Source organism: Chiloscyllium plagiosum, unplaced genomic scaffold, assembly GCF_037043375.1.
Source record: "Chiloscyllium plagiosum isolate Xiang-an unplaced genomic scaffold, Cpla_swu_hap1 HiC_scaffold_11, whole genome shotgun sequence".
In the NCBI taxonomy this organism is placed as follows: Eukaryota; Metazoa; Chordata; class Chondrichthyes; order Orectolobiformes; family Hemiscylliidae; genus Chiloscyllium; species Chiloscyllium plagiosum.
In genome coordinates, this window is record NW_028270149.1 from 40,355,949 (window position 1) to 40,381,094 (window position 25,146).

General features: G+C 41.1%; 1 protein-coding gene across 3 annotated transcripts in view; it reads left to right on the plus strand.

The window, feature by feature from the left end:
- LOC122557281 (heat shock factor protein 1-like) overlaps positions 1–25,146 on the plus strand; it is a 54,936-nt gene that overhangs the window by 12,663 nt on the left and 17,127 nt on the right. For all 3 annotated transcript variants that reach the window (XM_043704814.2, XM_087991987.1, XM_043704815.2), the window contains exons 2-7: positions 1,546–1,654; positions 3,942–4,066; positions 11,321–11,445; positions 14,412–14,487; positions 14,964–15,025; positions 19,834–19,939. In XM_043704814.2, coding sequence (XP_043560749.1) covers positions 1,546–1,654; positions 3,942–4,066; positions 11,321–11,445; positions 14,412–14,487; positions 14,964–15,025; positions 19,834–19,939 — 603 coding nt within the window. The remainder of the gene's footprint in view (positions 1–1,545; positions 1,655–3,941; positions 4,067–11,320; positions 11,446–14,411; positions 14,488–14,963; positions 15,026–19,833; positions 19,940–25,146) is intronic.

Below are 25,146 nucleotides of genomic sequence, written 5' to 3' on the forward strand. Positions count from 1 at the left end.
AAGGTTGCTCCTTCGGTCCCTTTTAAATCTTTTCCCTCTCACCCTAAACCTGTGCCATCTAGTGGTGGAGGCTGATACAATTGCAATATTTAAAAGGTATCTGGGTGAGTATATGAATAGGAAGGGTTTGGAAGAATATGGGCCAAATGGGACTAGACTTACTTACAATATCTGGTTGACATGGATGAATTGGACTGAAGAGTCTGTTTCTATGAAATCTTGTATGGAATTCAGAAAAAAGCTTCTTTCCCTGAGAGTGCTGAGAATGCAGAACATGTTCCTGTTAGGAATAGTTCAGGTGAATAGCATTGATTCATTTTATAGGAAGTTAGTAAACACACACAGGAGAAATGGCTAGGAGGACTATTGACTGGGTTAGATGATGAGGCTTGTATGGGTATAAGCATCAAGATGACTTTTTGGGGCTAATTACCCATTTCTGTGTTGTATATTTTTCGTAACTTTGAACTTCTAATATTTTCAGAACTTGTAATGTTTGTATGAGTCTTAACCTTGAAAAATTCTAACTTTTTTAGAACAGTGGGCTAAGTTTCAGCTGTAATGTTGAACAGCTGCTCAACTTTGCTTGAGCCTTTGATACTTTTATTTTGGACCAGCTACACACAGGTTTAAAATATGAATCACAAATTCTTTTTCTGTGTGCAATACTTTGTATCTGTTCTTGAGTGGAAATACAAAGAAAGGAGATGTGTATTTCATCAATTGTAATGCCACAGGTTGTCATTTGATATTATGATGTGCCACCCCCTTTTAACTTTTTCACTGAATATTCATATTTGCTGAAAGGGTCTACATTTATGAAGTTAAGGATAAAGTCTCAAGCCACAGTGAGGTAAAATGGGAAAGTAAACTTAAGCATAGAATGATAACATATTCCTTACAGATAGAATCCTGGAATCCCAGCAGAATATTGACGGTACCTTGAAGTTAAGCCAAGAAAATGTTTTGACATTTGGCCTCCCTTCTATAAGGGTTGGCCCCAGTGTCCCCACAAGTTTTTCTTTCTCTACTGCCTGTTTATAGCATTATGTGGTACATTCTATATTGCTGTACATTACTCCAGGAGGACTAAAGTTAAACATGAGAATCCAGAGGATAATACATTTGTAATAAACCAAGCTGTATGTGCTTCATAGACTTGTCCTGCATTCACAGATTGTAGATAGGTCAACGTTAATGTACCCTCTGATTAATTTTCCATATAATATAATGAATATCAATGTGTTACGTGTCACAACTAAAAGAAAAATTGTATTTTGTAAGCCATAGTTCAAAACTGATTTAAAATCATTGACCTAGAAAATTATGAGTTGCATTCCCACAGAGTGTTAATTAATCAGACAGTATCTGACATGTCAAGTCATGTAGACAGTAGCATGGGAAAGTTGAACCTGCATTCCATGATTCTGTTTGATGAGTTGCTGCAATTCCTCTGCCATATCTGATTTCACATTTAAAAATGACAAGGTTACTCATTTGAACTGTATAAGTATGACTGACAATTAGTGTATTTATCTCTTACAGAATGGCACCTGCTTTCAGGTGTCTAATGAGAGACGTTTTGCCAAGGAAATCCTCCCCATGTACTTCAAACACAACAATATGGCAAGCTTTGTCAGGCAGCTGAACATGTGTAAGTACATTTGAAATTTGGAAATTAATTTGTCTTACAGCTCCTTCCAAAACTGGACTAAATGATTTGTAGTTATAAGTTTTCAAATGAAATGGAATTGCAGAATACAATCTCTCAAATCCTCTAAAATCTAGTAATCTGTGTAAGTTTAAAAAAAAACTGAATTTGACTTCATTCTGTTATGTTGATGATTCTTACTAAATTCATAGACTATGGACATGTATATTATGCTGGCCTACAACTGATTATATGTTTTTGGTTTGTCAATAGGGTAATCCACGTAGTACGGCTATACAAACATACAGGCACAGCTACAAGTTAGGATGGGCACAAAGCCTATCGAGACTACGCCACCATTCTAAAATGACCGTACCTGATCTGATTACACTACCTTCCTGCTCATCCCTGCAACCTTTCACCCCATTGCTTATCAAGGATATGTCTACTGTAAAGATTTTCAAACATTCTATTTCTACCACCTCTTCAGGAGGACAGTTCTGAAGAATCACAACTCTCTGTCAGATATTGCTCATCTTTGTATTAAATGGGCTACTGCTTATTTTTAAACAGTGATCCCAAGTTCTAGACTCAGTAGCAAGAGGAAATGTCCTTTCGATATCACCCTGTCAAGTCCTGAAGATCTTGCATGTTTCAATCAAAGCACCACTTATTCTTCTAAACTCCAGTGGGTACAAGTCTAGCCTGTCCAGCCTTTCCTCATAAGACAATGCGCCCATTCCAGGTATTAGTTGAGTAAACCTTCCCTGAAGTGTTTCCAATACATTTACATCCTTATGGAAGGAGACCAATAAATATATAAAACTATAAATTCTGATGTGGTCTTATTGATGGCCTGCATAATCAAAACTTATATTTTGTATTCCATTCCCTCACAACAAATAATAATATTCTATGAGCTTTCCTAATTACTTGATGTATCTATCTACAAATGTTTTCTGAACCATGTAGCAGGACACCTTGATCTCGCTGCATCTCAAGGCTCTGCAATCTCTCCATTTAGATAATATACTTCTTTTTTTATTCTTCCAAGTAAAATGGACAATCTCACATTTCCTACAATATATTTCATTTTCTGTTTTGAAACTTGGAGTAGGTTAGTTTGGAAATTGAGGAGATGTGTTGTAGCAGTCACATTTAAAAGCATGATGAGTCTCATTTGGGAAAGGAAAATAAACAAGATGTTGAGCTGCTGTCAAGTTTTCTATTTTCTATTGAGAAAAGGAATCTTTGGTTAAAGGAAGTTATTGGTTGGAAATAAAGTCATATGGAGATATTTCAGTAACTGGGTGGGACATAGGATAAAAATGAAGCAAGTGGATTGTGTAAAGATGGGAGATGGTTTGAGGCCATGATGAAGAACAGTAATAAATGTGGGGAAGTTTTGGTAGGAAGAGAAATTGATAAGGGAGCAGCAGAGTAACCATGCCAGCAACAAAATCAAGTGTGGGCAAGAATGTAGGGAGCCAAACTGAAAGCAGCAGAATAAGAACCAGGTAGAGAGATGGAATTAAGCTTGAATAGTGAGGCCTTTTCTGGCTTAAGAAACCTAGTTGGAATTTTGATGGATGGCACAGAGGTTAATGTTTAATCTGTCACCTTTTGCTAGTTTCACTCAAATGGGATGTAATTAGAGAGTGTGACGATCACTTGAGCCAAAATGTAGAGGAACCCATGCTATGTGAGGGCAACTAAGCAGAAAGAGAGCCTGGCTGAAATCTAGAGGGGAAAGCTGCATGGAAAATACCTGGAGAGAGCCAGCAGTAAGATGGACAAGATGTGTAGGCAGCAAAACCAGGGAAATTGATCTGAATAACTTTGCCAAACTTATTTACTTCTTGGAAAGTTGAACAAAATACTTTGCTATGAGTCAGTAAATGTCTGGAGCTAAAAAAACAACTAGTGCTTGCAGACCTGTTTTCAATGTAAATTTTAGTAGCTAGAAACCTGGCTTTAAAATGTACCTTGGAGTAAGATGACCCAAACCTATTTATGGGCTGTATCTTGTTATTTAAGATATACACTCTACTACTGAAACTTGCATAAACATGATACATGCAATGGAGTGCCTGCACTTCTTGAGTAGGCAGATTGGTAGTATTAGTGATAGGAGTGCTCCTTTTTCATTCCTTCTCTCTCTCTCTCCTGTTTACTACCCCCCAAAAATCTGGCTGAGTAGACAGAGAGTTATAATTACAGAAAGTAAGATTTAATTGCACTTCTACTGAAGAAAGACCTTATTTCTTTAACTCTTTTTTTTCAACAACAGATGGTTTTCATAAGGTGGTTCACATAGGGGTAGGTCTACCTCGAGATTTGGATGATATAATTGAGTTTCAGCACCCACGCTTCAGACAAGGAGAACCTCAGTTACTGGACCACATCAAGAGGAAGGCAAGTGTTTCTCACTGATAATTGTATGTGATTTTAAATCTTTTTCATAAAACTGTGTGAAAGCAAATCACAGTGCCCTGTGGTCAAAAGTGGTGGTGAGATGACTGAATAATTCAGCTGAAATCAGATATTGTAGTAGTATGTGAGACAGATTTTAGTTATCACTTGAGATTGGCATTGTAGCTTTGATTACAATTAAGTGGTTTTATGTATTTAAGGTTCACCATGCCTGGTCTAGGAGGTTTTGTGATACAATTGATAGTGTCTCTGCCATTGAGTCAGAAACTCCAAATTGGAGTCCCAACCCAAGACATAATGGCCAATCAAACATCTGATCCTTATGTTCTGAAGTGCTAGAGAGTTGTTGGTCTCTAGCACCTCCTGTTCTTGGGGCAGAACTGCTGCTTCCAATCTACTAAATGGTTATGGGGCAGATATTATTGCCCTTGCTGAGCTTCCTTATCCTGGCTTTTTGGAATCTGGGAAGATAGGCTAAATGATGAAGCCTTTTACTGATTAAATACATTTCAGGAGTTTACAGATTAGTACTGCAATTGACAAGTACACATGTAGATTTATATCTTGAGTGGTAAACTGAAAATCAGGACTTTTTTTAAAGCAAACTCAAAATATTTTACCAGATTTCAAAACAATAAAATGTTTACAATAGTCGCAAATCTCAGCAAACACAGAGTATTTAATCTCCTCGACCAATTGTAATTATCAGGTTGGGCGGGTTTGAGGGCAGAGTTTAATTGAACCAGGACATGCATTGCAACTCAGTCCTCATTTTTAAGTTTTGCACTGAGGTCAAAATACAATCTTTTCAACTCTCCACTTAAGGTTTTCTTGAGGGATCCTTTTTGATTTTCAGACGTTTCCTTTTTTATTCTCACTAACTCCTTTATTAGATCATGCAGTCACTTGCAATATTATTGTCTGTATTTATGTTGAGAGATGGGGTATTTGAACTTACACAGAAGCAGGATTTAAAGAATTTATCAAAATCCTCAATAGCCATTACAGCTCTATTTAACGTAAAGCCATAACACAAAAGGATAATATTATTTCCATTGGCACAAGACATGGTCATAATTCAACAACAGATACTTTTTTAAACAAGCACATACACTTCTGCACACTGAAAGCTGTACTTTGGATATGTTTTTGGTGGAACGGAGGTCACATAAATGGTACATCAGACAAAAATTAAGAATAAGATTGGGCCACTTTTGTTTTGGGTGTGTTCATGAGATGTGGTGAAGCTGGCCAGGGATTGTCTGGAAGGTAGTTAAGAGTCAGCCACATTGCTGTGGGTCTGAGTCACCAGACCAGGTAAGGATAGCAGATTTTCATCCCTAACAGACATTAGGTAGTGAACCAGATGGATTCTTATGATATCAACTGTTGTTACATGGTCACGTTTTTGATTCCAGATCTTTATTGAATACAAATTTCACCATCATGCCATTGTGGGATTCAAACGCCTGTCCCCATTAGCCTGACTTAAATAACATTACCACTATGCAACCCCCTCCCAGCCTTACTCCCTCAAGCCTACTCCCCCATTTAGGACAGCTCAGTGGTTAGCATTACTGCCTCACAGTGCTCGGGACCCAGATTCGATTTCAGCCTCAGGCAACTTGTATGGAGTTGGCATGTTCTCCATGTCTGTGTGGGTGTCTGTTGGGTGCTCCTGTTTCCTCTCACAGTCCAAAAATGTGTAGGTTAAGTGGGTTAACTATGGTAAATGTGGGATTATGGGGATGGCATTGGATGCTCTGCGGAGGATCAGTGCAGACTTGTGGGCTGAATGGCCTCTATCTGCACTGTAGGGATCCAGTAATTCATTCACAAAGATCACGGCTGCTGTGATTTCTTTGCGTTACTGCTTGCCCTCGATATCCTTTCGCTCCTTGCTTATCAAGAAGCTGTCTAGCTCTGCCTTGAAAACATTCAAAGCCGGTCCACCACCTTTTCAGAAAGAAAGTTCCAAAGACTCCCAACCCTCTGCAAGGAAAAAGAAATCTCCTAATCTCTGCCTTAAGTTGGCGATCCCATATTTTTGAACTGTAACTCCTAGTTCTAGATTCTCCCCACAGTGTAAGCATCCTTGCCTTATGTACCATATCAGGACCTCTCAGGCTCTTCTATGTTTCAGTCAAGTTGCTCATGATCCTTCTAAATACCATTGGATGCAGCTATCCAATAAATTCTCACTAGATCATTTGCTCATTCCAGGTATTAATCTAGTAAATCTCTGAACTACTCCCAAAGAACTTTTTTAATTTAAAAAAATTTACTTTATTCATAAAATTATCTGTGAGTACATACAAATCAGTTCTGTACAAACTTTGCAGAGAAAAACAAACAAGACATCGGAATTCTGACATTTCTCAGATTTTCCGTACTGTTGCAAAAACTAAAGGCATTTGCACTTGTGCAGCAGACTACTTATTTGGAGGAAACAACAAGGATTGCAGATGCTGGAAACCAGAGTCTAGATTAGAGTGGTGCTGGAAAAGCACAGCAGGTCAGGCAGCATCTGAGGAGCAGGAAAATCGACGTTTCGGGCAAAAGCTATTCCTTATGAAGGGCTTTTGCCCGAAACGTCAATTTTCCTGCTCCTCGGATGCTGCCTGACTTGCTGTGCTTTTCCAGCACCACACTAATCTAGACTCTACTTATTTGGAGAAACCAAGAGGGTCTGACAACTGAACAGATCCTCATAATACTTCGGCAGAAAGACCTAGACGGTAATCTTTCCCCAGTACATCTTGGCAACATCTGCTGCAAAATTGAGCGCATCCCTCAGCACGTCGTCCAGCAGCTTGGAATGTGCCGGTCTGCAATACTCAGTCTAGGTCAAATCTTTAGACTGAAAGACCAACAAGATTGAAAGCATTCTTCCTTAAATATAAATATACAATGCATAAGATGCCTTACCAATGTCCTGTGTTAACTTCTCAACTTTTATATTCAATCACCCTCACAATAAACTGCTGCCCTTTTGAAACTCATGTACCAGGACACCAGATTCATCTCATCTCAGAGCTTGGCAATCTCTCATCATTTAGATAATATGTTTCTCATTATTCTTTTGACAAAAGTGGCACTTTCATATTTGCCAGATCTTTGCTCACTGACTGAACCTATCAATATCCCTTTGTAGTCTCCTAATATCCTCTTTATAATCTACTCTTCTACTTGTTTCTGTACCATCAACAAATTTAGCTATCATACTTTCTGTCCCATCATCCAAGTCATTCAAAAAACTGTAAAATGTTGACGTTCCAGCACTGATCTCTGTGGCACACTCTTCATTACATCTCATTAGCCCAAGCATGACCCATTTATGCCTGTGCTCTATTTCCTGTTAGCTAGCTAATCTTCTATCCATGTTACCACCTACACAATGAGTGTTTAGTTTCTGCCATAACCTTTGAAATGGCATTTATCAAATGTCTTCTGGAAATATCATACAGCATATGCACCAGTTCCTGTTTCTCCACAGCACGTGTTATTTCCTCAAAAGAAATCCAATAAATTAGTTAAAAATAATTTCCCTTTCATAACACCATGTTGGCGCTTTCTGATCACCTTGAGCTTTTCTAACACCTGTTATAATAGATTTAATAATAAATTCTAACATCTTCAGGTGACAGATGCTAAGCACAGCTGGAGTTTCCTGCTTTCTGTATTCCTTTTTGAATAAAGAATCTATATTTGAGATTTGACAATCTAATGAAATCTTCTCCAAATCTAGGGAATTTTGGAAAATTGTATTAACTTTTGTGCTAGGCATTTCTTTTAAGACCTTAAACAGTTGCATCTCAAGTATTTGACAGTCGATGAGCAACTGAGTTATAATATAAATGCAGTTCGTTATGAAATGGAGCTGTTCAATAGTAAATTAGCCAGCTGACACAGTGTTCATTACAATAGCAGTCACTACATTTTCCCTCCAATAGTAGTTGGGCAACTTCAGCACCCTTAAGCTAGAGACTCTGCATGCATTTGCAAGGGATTCATCACTTCAGTGACTTCAAGTTTTTCTAGTTCTTAGTTATCTCAGTATTGTTCAGTGTTTTAAAACCACTTTGTAGACCTCTCCCCTTTATAGACCATTTGCAATATTTCTCTTTCCCTCTTTGCAGCACCTCTTACTGACCCCATCAACCTTTTGCAAAGTCTCACTCTGTTTTGCAGCACCTCTTCCCTCTCTTGCAGATCTGCCACCCCCACCACTTTGCAGTCATTCTCTCCCCTATTTTGGCCTATTACTTCCCTTTTGCAACTCCTTCCTCCCATTATACAACCCCTGACAACCCATTTTGCAGGCCTCTCCCCTCCCTTGTGGCCTCTCTTCCCTCAGTTGCACGCCCTCTATTCTTTTGCAGTCCTTCTCCCCTATTTTCCATCCTGTTTGTAATCCATTTGCAATGCAGCCTGTCTTCTTGCACCTTTGCTGCCTTTTATTTCCCACCTCCTGCAGTCTGGTTCCATCTCTTTTTACAAGTTGTCTCTCCCCCACCCCCCCACCTGTAACCTGTTTTCCCCACCCGACACAACCTAGTGCCCCTCCCACTCCCACCTTTTCCCCACCTGACACAGCCCAGTGCCCCTCCCACTCCCACCCCAGCCATTGCTACCTGAATCTCCAATTTCCAGCCCTTCCCGTTTTTGAGCAGTACCCCATTCTGCATCCTCTGTACACCGAAGAGTGTGGTGCTGGAAAAGCACAGACGGTCAGGCAGCATCTGAGGAGCAGGAAAATCGACATTTCCGGCATAAGCCCTTCAGGACTGAAGAGGTGGCCCAAGGCAGTTGAGAGATAAATGAAAGGGGGGTGGAGCTAGGGGCAAGGTAGCTGGGAATGCCTTAGGTAAATGAAGGGGGGGGGTGAAGGTGATAGGTCGGAGAGGAAAGTGGATCGAATAGATGGGAAGTAAGATAGACAGGTAGGACAGTTCAAGAGGGCAGTACCGAGTTGGAAGGTTGGGTTTGGGATAAGGTGGGGGGAGAGGGAAATGAAACTGTTGAAATCCACATTGATCCTGTGTGGTTGGAGGGTCCCAAGGTGGAAGATGAGGCGTTCTTCCTCCAGGCATCAGGTGGCTAGAATTTGGCAGTGGGAGGAGGCCCAGGCCTTGCAAGTCCTTGGCGGAGTTGGAGGGCAAGTTAAAGTGTTTGGCTACAGGCTGATGGGGTTGCTTAGTGCATGTGTCCCAGAGATGTTCTCTGACACATTCTGCAAGTTGGCATTCTGTCTCCCCAGTGTAGTGGAGACTACATCGAGAGCACCGGACGCAGTTGATGACATGTGTGGAAGCACAGGTAAATCTCTGTTGGATGTGGAAGGATCCTTTGGGGCTTTGGACAGAGGTAAGGGGGGGAGGTGTGGCTGCAGGTTTTGCACTTGCTATGGTGACAGGGGAAAGTGCCGGGAGTTGGGTGTGGGCTGCTGGGGGCATGGATCCATTCGAGGAGGGAATGGTCTATCCGACACGCTGATGGGGTGGGGAGGGAAATATATTTCTGGTGGTGGGGTCTGTTTGTGGATGGCAAAAATGCCAAACAGCAACCATGATCACTTATTCTGTTGCTCAAGTCACATGCTGCTTCTCTTCCACATCTACACAAAAGGAAGAGTGAACCAACCAAGTTCTCTTGGCATGGTGGCTCAGTGGTTAGCACTGCTGCCTCACATCACCAGGGTCCCAGGTTCAATTCCAGCCTCAGACGACTGTCTGTGTGGAGTTTGCACGTTCTCCCCGTGTCTGCGTGGGTTTCCTCCGGGTGCTCCGGTTTCCTCCCACAGTCCAAAGATGTGCAGGCCAGGTGAATTGGCCATGCTAAATTGCCCATAGTGTTAGGTGCATTAGTCAGAGTGGGGGGGGGTCAGTTGCTCTTCGGAGAGTCAGTGTGGACTTCTTGGGTCGAAGGGCCTGTTCCCACACAGTAGGGAATCTAATTGAAAATCTAATCTAATTGAAAACCTGTGATTGGAGGAGCAGATCTGCAGAGATTCTGATGTTTCTTCAAATGCATTATTCTGCCAGGTGTTTTCAGGACTTTTAGAGATGAATTCATCCGCCATCATCTTACATGTTATGAGCATTGTATTTGGAAAGAAAGGGTGTTGAATATGTTGGAGGATACAATTCCTCAGCTGAGGAGCGGTCAAATTCAAAACTAAAATGCCTCTGGTACAGGAGCATGCAATTGCAACTGTGTAATACAGTTTTACAGGGCCAATTTCAGTCTAACTGTGGATGTAAGGATTTATCACTGGAAAAGCAAGGATCTGTGTAAGATTTTGTAGACAAAGTGCATGCAGGCAGAAGATTTTCATTGTAGCACAGGCTTTTATGATCTTCAAACAAGCCATCTGCTACTTAATGATGGGCACTGTGTGATCTCTTTGATAATGTAAAACACTTAAATTTAGGAATTATATTGCTGTTCCTTGCTGTGCAAGTATATCAATTTGTTTTCATCTGTAACCACAAGAGAATTAGGGTTAAAAAGTGAAATTCGTATATGCAGCAATTAGTGTTTTATTTAATATTCTTTCCAACACACTCATGTGTTTTGAAAAAGTTATGTCTGAAAACAGTTTATATTCTCTTAGCTTATTAAATCATTATACATTGTCGAAGAGTATTAATGTAATTTATTATAGTATTAAAACGCTGTAAGGACAGTTTTCTAATGTTAAGCAAGTTCATTCTGAAAAACAGCTGATAAGGTATTTGTTGCACATACAGTCTTCAATAGAAGGAAAGACAAAATCTTAAGGATTCTTGCTCCTGATTTCTATTCAATGACTGCTTAAAATGTGTACTTGTGTAGGTGTTATGTAAGGACAAAATCAGACTTATTTGTGATATTTACAAATAACCCCTTGCCATTTGAATGGCAGCCTTGCAGATTAGTGCCCATTTGGACAAGATACCAGCAAACTGCTGGTATTTGTAGAACCATACTGTAGCATTAATTTCATCTTTACTGGTTACTTGGGTGAAAATTGGACTAAAATCTCTTCCAACCTTAAAAAACAGAAAGGCAGGATAATGTAATCACCCAGAAAAGAAGTAAGGTTTGACTGAACAGGATGAAAATGAATTTGCAATATCTAATAATGTGACAATAATCTTGATCCAAAATTGTTTTGTTTGGAATTTTGAGTTGAGTGTGCAGCTAGCACCTTTAAATAATTTCCTAAGATGTCATTCTTCTTTCTGTTTGAAGGTTTCTGTGAGCCGAGTGGACGACTTTAAACTGAGACAGCAAGAAGTATTAAAACTCTTGTCAGATATTCACCAGATGAAGGGAAAAAATGACTTGGCTGACAGCAAAATTCTAACTATTAAAAGGTTGTGTTTTTGAAAAAAAAGTTGGATATTGTCAGATGTAAAGTAATAATGTTTGTAAGAAACTGAAGTGAAAGACTTACTCCCAGCATGATTGGATTAACTCCTCTAGCTTTTGCACAATATATTTAAATTTCAATGCAGTATGTATTTTAGTTCAGAGCTGTGCTGATAGAGTGCTAATCAGGTTTACAATGTGGGAAAAACAAATGGTGGAGTGGGCAACCCATTGTAACCCTCCGTGTGTTTGATCTAACAAACAGTGTATTGTTTAAGAATACATAGAACAGCAACATCCCCTCTGTCCTTCTATCTTTGTGACCAATAGCCCTTTCACTATCTCCCTGGATAATTCCAATCTTCCCTCTAATTGCACTTACCTCCAGATTTCCATTCCCAGCCTTCACCTTGCACCACTCCTTATTCAATTCACATTCTCCATTTCCAGCATATCTAATTATTCCATTGTATTTTCCACCCTAAATTTGCAGTTTCCACCAATTCCTTGTTCCTTTGCTCCACACTGTGATTTGCTTCTCTGCATCCCAATTTCCTCCTTCAATTCCCCAAGATCCTTCCACTGCTCATGACAACTGTACTTTTTGAATTCCATTCCATATCATTTCTTACTTCTTAATCCATCTCTAGTTGAACTTCTGGAGTTCTGCCGCATTTGGGTCCGTGTGGCTGCCTGTTTTAGGAAAGCATGCTGACCCAACCTGACTTTACCCCTCACACTGTAAGCGTTTATGCAAAGAAACAGCTTGGTTATGAAGGAGCCAAGTTCCTGAAGAAGTTGCACTCGCTGAGCCTGCCAGATACACACTCCATATTATTAGACATAGTATAAAGTTGGGTTTGTGAACACACAGTTTTTGGCTAACAAGGTTTATCTGTGAAAGTAATCCCAGTGTGCTGGGGTGTATTTGTGGCATTGGAAATGAATGCATAAAAGGTTTCCGACCATCAAAGTCAGGAAAGCTGATTGCCTGAAAGATTCAGAGAGATACATATCAAAGTTTAATCTGCTGATGGAAAACTGACTTTTTGCTTCCCATCAAGTTAGATTCCATACCCTCCTTTCCATACCCTCCTTTCTGGGTGGGTTCAAAAATTCCAGCCACACTCTATGCCTTCTCAAATAAAACTGTCAATTAATATATCCAAAAATATCAGACATAAACCATCTAAATCATTTATGCTCTCACCAATGCCTCTATGCTTTGTAAGGTATGACTGACCAGAGTTGTACACATTATTTCAAGTGTTGTCTAACTGTATACATTTAGCATAATTTTTCTAACTTTTCAATTCTATTCCTCTACAATAAACCCAGTGTTTGTTTTATTTATTTCTTTTTTTGCATTACTGAGTGACAACTTTCAGTGATTTACGTATTTTTACTTTCATCAATGCCCATTTAGACTCTCATTTTCCAAATAATATGTAATCTCCTTATTTTTCTTACCAAACAGGCCGCAGTGTTGATGTTTGTTTTTATAGTTATATATCAATTCTGCCAGCTCATTAATGCCTTCTAAGACTTGGCATTTGTAATTAGTATTTTTTTCATTTAATGGCTATCCCTTAACTTGTCATTTGCAAAGTAAAGAATTACATTTTTTGAATCTGAAGTCCCAGTATCAATCCTTGTGGACCTCACTTACTCCACTCTGAACTCCAGTCTCCCAGGTCGCTCCATCCTGGTTCTGTCTTGCAACCAGCTAGCAATTCATTCTCCTACTTATTCCTTCAGCATGATCTAACTTAATCATTAGCTCTTTTGTGACACCTTATCAAAGACTCTTTCGAAATATAGGGAAATTGAATCTACTACATTACCCTTATTTAGTGAAAGCAATAGCTAGCCTCTAGAAATCCATGCCCTGTATTTGCTCCTACTTCCATTCCTGCTGGACGTCGAGCTTCTGCATTTGTGAAACAGCTTGGGACATTTGGTTATTTAAAAGATTTGTGTAACTTGCTCATTCTGGCATAATAAGACAAATTCCTCAAGTTACTACAAACCGATTAATTTGTTGTTTTGGGTTTTTTAGGGCTGAAATTGGTGAGCACTTCAGTGCACTGTAGCTCAACAGTAATCCATTGATTGTGAAGCACTGTCGAGTATCCTGAGCATATGGTCAGGTGTTGCATAAGTCACATTCCTTCCCTACATGTTTTTGCATTCAGACTCCCTGACTTTACATTGTAGGACTTCGTTTACACTGGTTCTGTGAGTACAGTATCAATAAGTACTGGCCCTAGGTCAGTGATTCGTGGGGCCTCAGTGCCTGAGATGAGGTGGAAGCGGGAATCTGTACAGAGTGAAATGAAAAGAATAATGATATTACCTTTCACCATGATGAGGGGAAAGGATCTGAAGAGAAAGAAAATCTCAAATTGGTTGAGGGTAATGGAAACATAAAATAATATCATCCAGGCAAAAATGGAAAGACTTCTGCATGAGTGTTTCACACTGAAACATTTGCCAATCTAGACATTGGCAGTGTTTGCTATTTCAGATTTCATGATGAAATTGTGGGCGGCACGGTGGCACAGCGGTTAGCACTGCTGCCTCACAGCGCCAGAGACCCAGGTTCAATTCCTGCCTCAGGCGACTGACTGTGTGGAGTTTGCACATTCTCCCCGTGTCTGCGTGGGTTTCCTCCAGGTGCTCCGGTTTCCTCCCACAGTCCAAAGATGTGCAGGTCAGGTGAATTGGCCATGCTAAATTGCCCGTAGTGTTAGGTAAGGGGTAAATGTAGGGGTATGGGTGGGTTGCGCTTCGGTGGGTCGTTGGGCCGAAGGGCCTGTTTCCACACTGTAAGTAATCTAATCAAATCTAATCTAATCTAATATAAATTAGCAACTTTCAACACAGCACTCCTTTTGTAGGTGATGAGAGTTACTTTTGTCACTTGCTGAGAGTTGTGAGGCTTTCAATGCAGATATTGTCTGTTTTACAGAGAAAATGAGGCACTCTGGAAGGAGATATCATCCCTGAAACAGAAGCAGCTTCAGCAACACAAAGTTATCCGGAAGGTGTGTCATCATCACATGTTTTAAGTAAATGGAGTTGCTCAGTTTCTCTTCAGTTGGAAACTTACAAGAGCGATTATTCTTCTTAGAGCAGTGAAGGTTAAGGGATCATTTATTGAAGATGTTCAAAATTATAAGGGATTTTAAGAGAATAGATTGGCAGGAACTCTTTCCACTAGCAAGAAGGTCGGTAACCAGAGGTCACAGATTGAAGCTAAATTGCAAAAAGAAAATCTAGAGAGGGGGAGAATGAGAATAAGTATTTTGCACTGATAATTGTGATGATCTGAAATACATTACAATGAGAGTGGAAATAGATCAATTGTAACTTCCAAGTTTTCAGATCTCTGGAAACAAACAAGTGGTAGGTGTAATAGACTATTCTTTCAAAGGACTAGCATGGATACCATGGGCAAATGGTTATTCCTGATTTGATGACTTGCAATATATTCAGATTCTTTATTTAACCTTATCTGCAGATCCTTCACTTCATTGCCACGATGGTTCAGTCAAACAGTGTAGCTGGAATCAAGAGAAAAATGTGAGTTTTCTTCTTTTATTCTGGATGCTTGCTTTATGGGCGGGAGCTTTGAATTTACCAAAACAAAAATCATTCCATTAGGGAAAGGGCAAGAAGCAGTGGAATGAGTGACAGTAAACCTAGGGCTGCGACTTGCACCTGTTGCTTGTGAGCAAATAAGGGCAGCCTCTGTAAATCTGTGTTAGTACAAGAGCTCTGTGGCCAGCAGCCTAAAGGGAAAAAGGCCTCTTTTCTCTTTTTATCCTTTTCTTTGACTGACACCTTATTTGTTTTCTTTGCTTTTTGGGAAAGAGGGACTATTATTGAAATGCAAGTTCACTGAAATAGCTCCATAGAGGCCAGTATCCCATCACCAAATCACACTTCATTTACACATGAAGAGTCCTTAACTCTAAAGTTGCCTTTCCAGAGTCTGCTTTCAGTACCAGAATCTCTGGTACTCCTCTTTTTATCTGTCATCTAGGCCCCCCTGATTGGGCCTATTGTTCTCCTTCAATCTGGGAACTCATATTTGAGGCTGACCTAGTTACAATCACTACATTCACAGTCTCAGCAGCTCAGACACTTTCCACAAAATTGACACCTCTGATGCACATTTCTGGTGCAGGTCATGTCAGACACTGTTTAGGTAGTTTCTTAGGTTGGATGTTGGTAGAATTTGCTGAAAGAATTTCGAGTAGATGTATCATGACGTTGCTGTTACTTATCTCTCTAGCAGTGTCAATGATCTGTGTGCTGCACCCCACCCAGTACTGTTTAAGGGAATTATTTGCCACTTCCAGGTTAATTGTTGATTGACTTTTTTTTTCCTGGCTGTTTGTGAGTTACTCAAAGTATTTGGAGTTTTGTACTGCTAATGTCAAGTTGGAGGACTCCACAGGGAGAGCTGTGGCATGTGATCAAGACCTCATTTCCCTCTTCAGTGGTTCTGCTCCCAATCATGGATCCCGTAGTTTTTATTCCCCTCGGCTTGCAGCCTGACCAGCAGAATGAGTGTACATGGCACAGAAGGATACAGGCTTCTCAAAAAGGGAGGAGCAGAGGGGGACAAGAGCCCTCATGAGGATGCATATCTAGCTACTGCCTTTCGGAAGCATTTCTCTTACCTCCACCTGAGCCAGGAATGTGGTATGTGATGTTTATTTCACAGAAATAATAGCAAACCAGCTTGCTATTCCATACTGGGTGGTCACTAGGTCAGCACTAAAACTTGTTATTTACTTCTACAATGGTGAAGTTTTCATTCCAAAGCCATGCACTCTGTAAAAGCTCAAGCAAGTATGAACAAGCCCATGAGCACAGTCTGAACACTTAACAGTGTCATGCCACTCACCTCATTAGGGACGTTGTCCCAACGTAACCAACTATAATGCATAATACTGTACTTGCAACTTCAGAGCAGGATGAGGATGGCATCGCTGGTGGCTACAAGGTGATTGTGGTCATTAACTTCTTTTTGTCTGCCTCCTCTCAGGTTAGAGGAGGTGACATTGAGAATATCCTGTTGTTTCCTTTCCATTGTTGTATATGGAAGAGGACTGAGTCTATATGTGCAAGGAGAGTGTATTCTGCCTTTCTCGAGAGAAGCATATAGAGAGAGTATGTGGATTTGCCAGAGTATCAGACTTCACTGCAGTGCAATATGCCATTGATCACCTCGATGCTACTTTGTGGATGCCACATGTAAATTCAGAGATACGCATGTCCTCAATTTCCAACCTGGTGGATGATCATTCTCTGCCATAGCACAAGTCAATACTCAGTATCCTTCACAACCCTTCATTCTATGGCAGCCACTATTTCATCCACATTTACACTGCAACGAGAAACAACAGGGTGGTTACAGATTGTTCACTGACCATCTGGTCTATGACTCTGGTTTGTAATCCACCCACATGTGGTTAGCATGTATATCATGAGAGCCACGCTGCCACACAAAGTTTCATCAAGCAGACCATATATAAGGGTGCTTAAGCAACACATCTACAGCCTGCATTGTTCTGGAGGAGCCCTACAATTCTCTCCATGACACATGGCATGAGTTGTTTACTGCATCCTCTACAATATTGTTATCATGAGGGCATCAGGATCTGGTGATGATTTGGAGATGCTGGTGTTGGACTGGGGTGTACAAAGTTAAAAATCACACAACACCAGGTTATAGTCCAACAGGTTTAATTGGAAGCACTAGCTTTCGGAGCGCAGCTCCCTCATCAGGTGGTTGTGGAGGACACAATGCATCCCTTTCTGTCTGGGCAGTGCATGAAGAGCTGATGTGATTACAGTTCCAGTAGGCCCCAATTTCACATTAACTACATTCGGTCATCTCTTCCTTATCCTTTATAATGCACCGTCACCCTGACCTCTAGGTTACAAGGCTGAAATAAAAGCTGCCACCAAATAATTATTTAAAACCAACTTCAAGCAAACCTCAAATGTTCTATACAAAAGTGAATGTATTCCCTTAGTGCTTGCCTTGGGAGTACCTTTGTCTGGCCTAGACCTTCTAATACAGTGCTTCCAAATGCCTGCAGCAGAGATCCTGGAAAGCTGCTGCCTTTCAGTGGGAGATGCTGTAGATGTATTTGAGGATGATCTCTTGCAGCTCTGATATTGAGATTTTACACAATATCACTTCAGTGTGGGGATCAGCTTGTGTTGATTTGCCTGACGAACAGCAGCAAGGTTACTAGTAGAGGGGTGGCAGGGAAGGGTGAATGAACTATATCATCCTTGAACGCTCGCCATTTCCTTGGGGAGTGCCATTAATCTGTTAGATAGATTACTGTGAGATCCAGTAAACCTTTTCAGTACAGGCATCTGTGACCACTTTTACAGCTGCCTGAATGTACACAGTACTATCAACCTTTATATGACGGCAGCACCCCTTGCTGGCTGCTTTCTTTTAGTGTTGCAGTGGATTGTGCTGCAATATGATTGTGTCTAATAGTGTTCACATGGAGTTGGCTACCATTCTATCCTGGAAAGCGTGGCTTCCAAGCTTTCTGCAAAATTTGTGCTGACCTCCTCTATGTTCCTTGACAGTGAACTGCAGTGCTTTCTGGTAGATCTGTCAGTGTACCAGGCATTTCATTGGGCATGTCTATTTGCTTTTGTTTCTATATGTGACCCCAACAAGATCCTCATCTGAGTCTTCTGCAGAACCTCTTGTGTGATCTCACCTTCTGGCAAACTGGCATCTAGATTAGATTACTTACAGTATGGAAACAGACCCTTCGGCCCAACAAGTCCACACCAACCCTCTGATGAGCAACCCATCCAGACCCAATCCCCTACATTTACCTCTGCACCTAATACTACGGACAATTTAGCATGGCCAATTCACCTAACCTGCACATTTTTTTTAGACTGTGGGAGGAAACCCACACAGACACTGGGAGAATCATGAAGTGCAAAATCCACACAGACAGTTGCCTAAGGCGGGAATTGAACCCAGGTCTCTGGCTCTGTGAGGCAGCAGTACTAACCACTGTGCCACTATGCTGCCCTTTCCCTGTGCTCTAGCTGTAGCACTCATGTCTGACATTTCACCTGATCATTACTGTAAACTACGCTCAAAAGCATATCAACTAGCAATATACATGTTATTAGCTGCAAGTTGAGAGCAAGTAAGTGCTTATGCTATTTTATCAGTCTCGTCCTCTGTACAGCTTAGTCAGGTCACTGTTCTTGTTATCAGAAAGAGATAAACAGAGGGGAGGGTTATTGCAGGTAGAGGAGGAGGGAAGCAAGGGTTATGTCCATAAACCAGTTACAACTTGTGTGTCAGAAGCTGTACAACAAGGCAAGTAGGTTTTGAGGAGAATTAGACATGAACATGCTGCCATCTTCCTAGCCACTGTCTGCAAATCCAAGTCATAGTTGCTGCAATGACACTGATCATTACCTCCTTCATCAGGGCAAGGACATGCAGCCACTGTGTCGTGCAAGAGAGCAAAATAAGGTGAAATGTGTTTGAGTGATGGATGACTAGCCGGCAGAGTCTGCAAGCTGAGAGATGTGGATGGAAGGTATACAGTAGTACAAAAATGTTTGGAGGTAATGTGAGGCATATGAATGTTAGTTTTGAGTTATGATTTATGAAAGTTATTGGTAGTTGAGTGTTTAATGATGTGATTCGTTGAGCACTGTGTGGGGCTAGTTGTAGCTGGTGGGATATGGCATTTTTATAATGGATGGACTGATCTTGACTACTTTTGAGAAGTCATTGAACGTTTTCTGGCACTGCATCCAAGACCTGGCATTCACTGCGGTAGGTACCCAATCCCAATGTCTTCTGAGAACATGGCTGAAGAGTCTTCTCTGGAGAACAATGTAATCTCTCTTCCTGTGTGTATCCAAGCCTCTGTGCAAAACCTTGGACCTGCTGTCTGCCATGTTGTACTATCATCCATCTTGCTTGCACTCTCTCTGCAACTGGCTTCAGTACATACTCCCGCCACCTCCTTTAAGAGTTGTGACTAGGTTTAAGTAACGCTGGACTCTCGCGATTTTGTGACTCTTGCTAATGCGTGATGCCACTTAACATCAAGCGTAGTCCTAGCTTATAAGTAGACAGCACAATGTTTACGTGCAGCCTGTCTCAGAATCAGCAGCCATAGTTGATGGAGTATTGTGATCTTTGTGCTTATTTTTGGGCCTTCTTGAATTTTGTGCTTGCGTATTGATGATGTAGCCTAGTAACAAATTTTGGTGATTATTCGATACAGTCAGAAGTACTCAATAGTGTGCCTTTTACAAATTGTTTTCATGCACCTTTAATAAATGGTTCCAAATGATTCTTCTAGGCCTCTGATGATTGGTACTTCTGGTATGGCTCCTTCCTACCCAAAATATAGTCGGCCCATCACTATGGACAGCAGTCAGGATGGTGCGGCTGTTCATGGTGTTCCGGTAAGTTTGAAAACTATTTGTTTACTGAGAATTCAGATAAAGACCAGGAGCAACAGTGAAAGGCAGAATCAATTCATGATGAGATGTTAAGTTTGGTTTGGAAATCCTGAAAATTGTGTTAGAAGCTGTGGGACTTGAAGAATTCTGCCAATTTTGAGCTGGTAAGAAACTAATTGGATCAGATATAGAAGACATTGCAATTTCAAAATCATGGAGCAAAGAAGGAAAGTTTGTAAGTTGTGCTATTTGTAGGTGCATGGAAATGGCAACGTTAATAAAGTTGAAACTTAAAGACAAATTGCTTATAGATGGAAATGGGTCTGGCTTTGAAGCTCAGAAATAAAAATCTTGAGAGAAACTGTTATCTTTAATATATAGAGTGCACCCAGCATGAGTGGAGTGGTTGGTAAGTATAGAAGTTTTAGAGTTAATCTCTTGCCTTAGAACTTAGTACTAATTGCTGCTAGTTCTTTAGTAACACTGTTTAGTGCGGTTTAATTCTAAAGGATAGACAGTTAAATCTCTTTTTATGTTGAAGGGAGCAGAGATCATCTCTCCTGGTGGCTGGGGTTGCTGAAGATTGATTAGTTAATTGGGGTTCACAGTTAATCTGTCTTAACTAGTTCCTGAAACAGTTGAGGTGGAAAATATTAAATAAAGGGCCTTTGTGTAATCAGTATTAAGTGGATTGTGGCAGTTTGGTAAATAATGGAAGTTGGGTGAAGTGGGGTAGGAAGGGGTCTTTCTTTTCTGTGCTGTTTAGATTTTCTATTTTTACAGATAAGTGGGGGCAGAAGATGACCAAGGTTGGGAGATTATTAAAGAATTAACTGACAATCATCAGGGATAAGTAAAAATCAGTGAATAAGAGAAAGAAACTGAAGTTCAGCTAAACAAAGTATCTTTAAGATTAAGTCACTAGAAAAGTTCGCAAGTAAGACTAAGTAAGTTTAAGTCATGGCAGGTGAGGTTAGCCGAGTACAATGCATGTCTTGTCATATGTGGGAGGTCAGGGCCCAGCAGCGTTCTGGGTGACCATGTGTGCAAGACTTGCTCACAATTGCAGAAGCATGAGCTCTATGTTTCATAGCTCGGGTGGCACCTGGAGGCTGTGTGGCACATCCCGAGCCTGAGAGTTACAAAGGTGGCACGTATAGAGAGGGCACTGGAGGAAAGAAGGGAATGGGTATCCACCAGGCTGTTAAGGAGAATCAGGCAGGTTATGCCAGAGTACAATGCTGTACGTTAAAAGTTTGTTATGAAAAAGGAAAAAGACAGTCTGACAAAAGGGTTTTGCATTGAGGTAAAGCAGATTTTATTAAAATGAGACTGCATCTGGCCAGTGTAGACTGGGAACAGCTACATCTGGATAAATTTACAGCAGAACAGCCTGGGAGCGGGGACAGCATTCAAAATGGAATTGTTGAGGATGCATGTGCAACATATTCCTATTGGGGTGAAATGTAGGGGCAACAAACCTAAATGTCTAGTAATATTCAGGACTGGAGAATAAAGAAATGAGAGGTGCAAAGGGAGCAAATCAACAGAGGTCCTATTGGAATATAGAAAGTGCAGGGGTGAACTTAAAAAAGCAATTAGGAGAGCAAAGCGGTAAGGTTAAAGAGAATTTAAATTTTTTAAAAAACCAACAATAATTCTCCACTCACTATGTCAAACCACTCAAAAATCTCACAGTCCCTCTTTCTGAATTCTGTGCCTACATCTTCTTTCTCCTAGGTGAAGACAGACGTGCAGTGGTCATTTAACATTCTAGCAATGTCCTCTGGCTCCATGCACAGATTTCCCCCTTTTGAAATTTTCATGGGATGTGGACATAGCTGGCTAGGCCATTGCATGCCCCTACAAATGTATCAAGGGGAAAAGATAACCAAGGAAAAAGTAGGTGCATAAGGGAACAAGGGTGAAATCTGTGCATGGAGCCAGAGGACATTGGTGGGATGTTAAATGAGCACTGCACGTCTGTCTTCACCTTGGAGAAAGAAGGTGTAGGCACAGAATTCAGAAAGAGGGACTGTGAGATTCTTGAATTGTTTGACATAGTGAGTGCAGAGGTATTGCTGGTTTTGTCAGGTTTAAAAGTTGACAGATCTCCAGGCCTTGATGAGTTGTATCCCAGGCTGCTGTGAGAGACAAAGAAGGAAATTACAGGGCTCTGACCCAAATTTCATTCCTCTCTGGCCAGAGGTTGGAGGACAGTTAATGTAGTTACAGTTTTCAAGAAGGGTGGGAGAGATTAACCAGGGAATTACAGGCCAGTTTCACATCACTGGGAGGAAAACTTGGAGAAAATTCTAAGGAAATAATTAATTTTCAGTTGGAGAGGCAAGATTTGATCAGCAGTAATCAGCATAGCTTTGTCAGACAAGGTAATGCCTAACAAATTTGATTGAAAATTCAAACTGGTGATCAGGCGTCCAGATGCTGTTATTCCATTTGGTGTAGTTTATATAGATCTCAGTAGTACCTTTGAACAGATTCCACAAGGTGATTGATAAGGAAGATAAACTCATATAGGATCCAGCGTAACTTGGCAAGTTAGCTTAGTGAAAGGAGACAGAGGGTGTTGGTAGAAGGCTGTGTGACTGGAGACCAGTGCCTAGTAATGCATCGCAGAGATTAATGCTGGGTCCTTTATTGATTGTGATATATATATAAATGATAGAGAAGAAATTGTCAGACGAATGATAAGTAGATTTGCGAATGACACGAAGATTGGTGAGGTGATTGAAAGTGAGGAAGAAAGTCCAAGGTTACAGCAGGATATAAATAGATTGGTCAGATGGGTAGATCAGTGATGGACGAATTTAACCCTAAAAAGTGTGAGGCGATTCACTTTGATGAAAACTCAAGACAAAGGCTTACTTGATGAATGGCAGGATGCTGTGAAGCTCAGACGATCAGAGCAATCTGGGAGTGATTTACCTCCGATCCATGAAGATGCCAGGGTAGGTTATAAGGTGGTTAAGATGGCAGACAGGACTCTTGCCCTTAACGATTGTGGCATAGACTGTAGGAGTAGAGAGATTTATGGAGCTGTACAAGACTTTGGTTAGGCCACAGCTGGAGTTCTCTGCATAGTTCTGGTCACTGGATTATACGAAGGATATGATCATTCTGGAGAGGGTACAGAGGGGATTCACCAGGATGTTGCCTCATCGGAACATTTTAGCAATGAAGAGAGGCTAGATAGAGATGTACAGCATGGAAACAGACCCTTCGGTCCAACCCGTCCATGCCGACCAGATATCCCAACCCAATCTAGTCCCAAACGCCAGCACCTGGCCCATATCCCTCCAAACCTTCCTATTCATATACCCATTCAAATGCCACTTAAATGTTGCAATTGTACCAGCCTCCACTACTTCCTCTGACAGCTCATTCCATACATGTACCACCCTCTGTGTGAAAAAGTTGCCCCTTAGGTCTCTTTTATATTTTTCCCCTCTCACCCTAAACCTATGCCCTCTAGTTCTGGACTCCCCGACCCGAGGGAAAAGACTTTGCCTATTTATCCTATCCATGCCCCTCATAATTTTGTAAACCTCCATAAGGTTACCCCTCAGCCTCCGACGTTCCAGGGAAAACAGCCCCAGCCTGTTCAGCCTCTCCCTGTAGCTCAGATCCTCCAACCCTGGCAACATCCTTGTAAGTCTTTTCTGAACCCTTTCAAGTTTCACAACATCTTTCTGATAGGAAGGAGACCAGAATTGCACGCAATATTCCAACAGTGGCCTAACCAATGTCCTGTACAGCCGCAACATGACCTCCCAACTCCTGTACTCAAAATTCTGATGAATAAAAGAAAGCATACCAAACGCCTTCTTTACTATCCTATCTACCTGCAACTCCACTTTCAAGGAGTTCTGAACCTGCACTCCAAGGTCTCTTTGTTCAGCAACACTCCCTAGGACCTTACCATTAAGTATATAAGTCCTGCTAAGATTTGCTTTCCCAAAATGCAGCATCCCGCATTTATCTGAATTAAACTCCATCTGCCACTTCTTAGCCCATCTGGTCCAGATCCTGTTGTAATCTGAGGTAATCCTCTTCACTGTCCACTACACCTCCAATTTTGGTGTCATCTGCAAACTTACTAACTGTACCTCTTATGCTCGCATCCAAATCATTTATGTAAATGACAAAAAGTAGAGGGCCCAGCACCAATCCTTGTGGCGCTCCACTGGTCACAGACCTCCAGTCTGAAAAACAACCCTCCACCACCACCCTCTGTCTTCTACCTTTGAGCCAGTTCTGTATCCAAATGGCTAGTTCTCCTTTTATTCCGTGAGATCTAACCTTGCTAATCAGTCTCTCATGGGAACTTTGTCAAACGCCTTACTGAAGTCCATATAGATCACATCTACTGCTCTGCCCTCATCAATCCTCTTTGTTACTTCTTCAAAAAACTCAATCAAGTTTGTGAGACCTGATTTCCCATGCACAAAGCCATGTTGACTATCGCAAATCAGTCCTTGCCTTTCTAAATACATGTACATCCTGTCCCTCAGGATTCCCTCCAACAACTTGCCCACCACCGAGGTCAGGCTCATCAGTCTATAGTTCCCTGGCTTGTCTTTACCGCCCTTCTTAAACAGTGGCACCATGTTTGCCAACCTCCAATCTTCCAGCACATCACCTGAGACTATCGATGATACAAATATCTCAGCAAGAGTCCTAGCAATCACTTCTCTTGCTTCCCACAGAATTCTCGGGTATACCTGATCAGGTCCTGGGGATTTATCCACTTTTAACCGTTTAAAGACTTCCAGCACTTCCTCCTCTGTAATCTGGACATTTTGCAAGATGTCACCCATCTTTTTCCCTACAGTCTATATCTTCCATAAGCTTATGTTGTTCCCTTTTGAGGAGAGAATGCTCAAGGGGATTGAATTGAGTGCATCGCATTATGAGGGGCATGGACAGGATGGATAGAAAGGAACTGTTCCCCCTAGTTGAAGGGTTAATAACAAAGGAATGTAATATTAAATTGAAGGGCAGAAGACAATAGATGGCATTTGACACAACTCTTTCACCCTTGAGGGTGGTGGAAATCCAGAATCACTGCCTGGGAGGTTAATTGAGGTAAACAAGCAGGAGGCTGGAGGAACACAGCAAACCAGGCAGCATCAGGAGGTGAAGTCAACGTTTCAGGTGTAACCTAACAGCTAACTTTACAATTTAAAAAA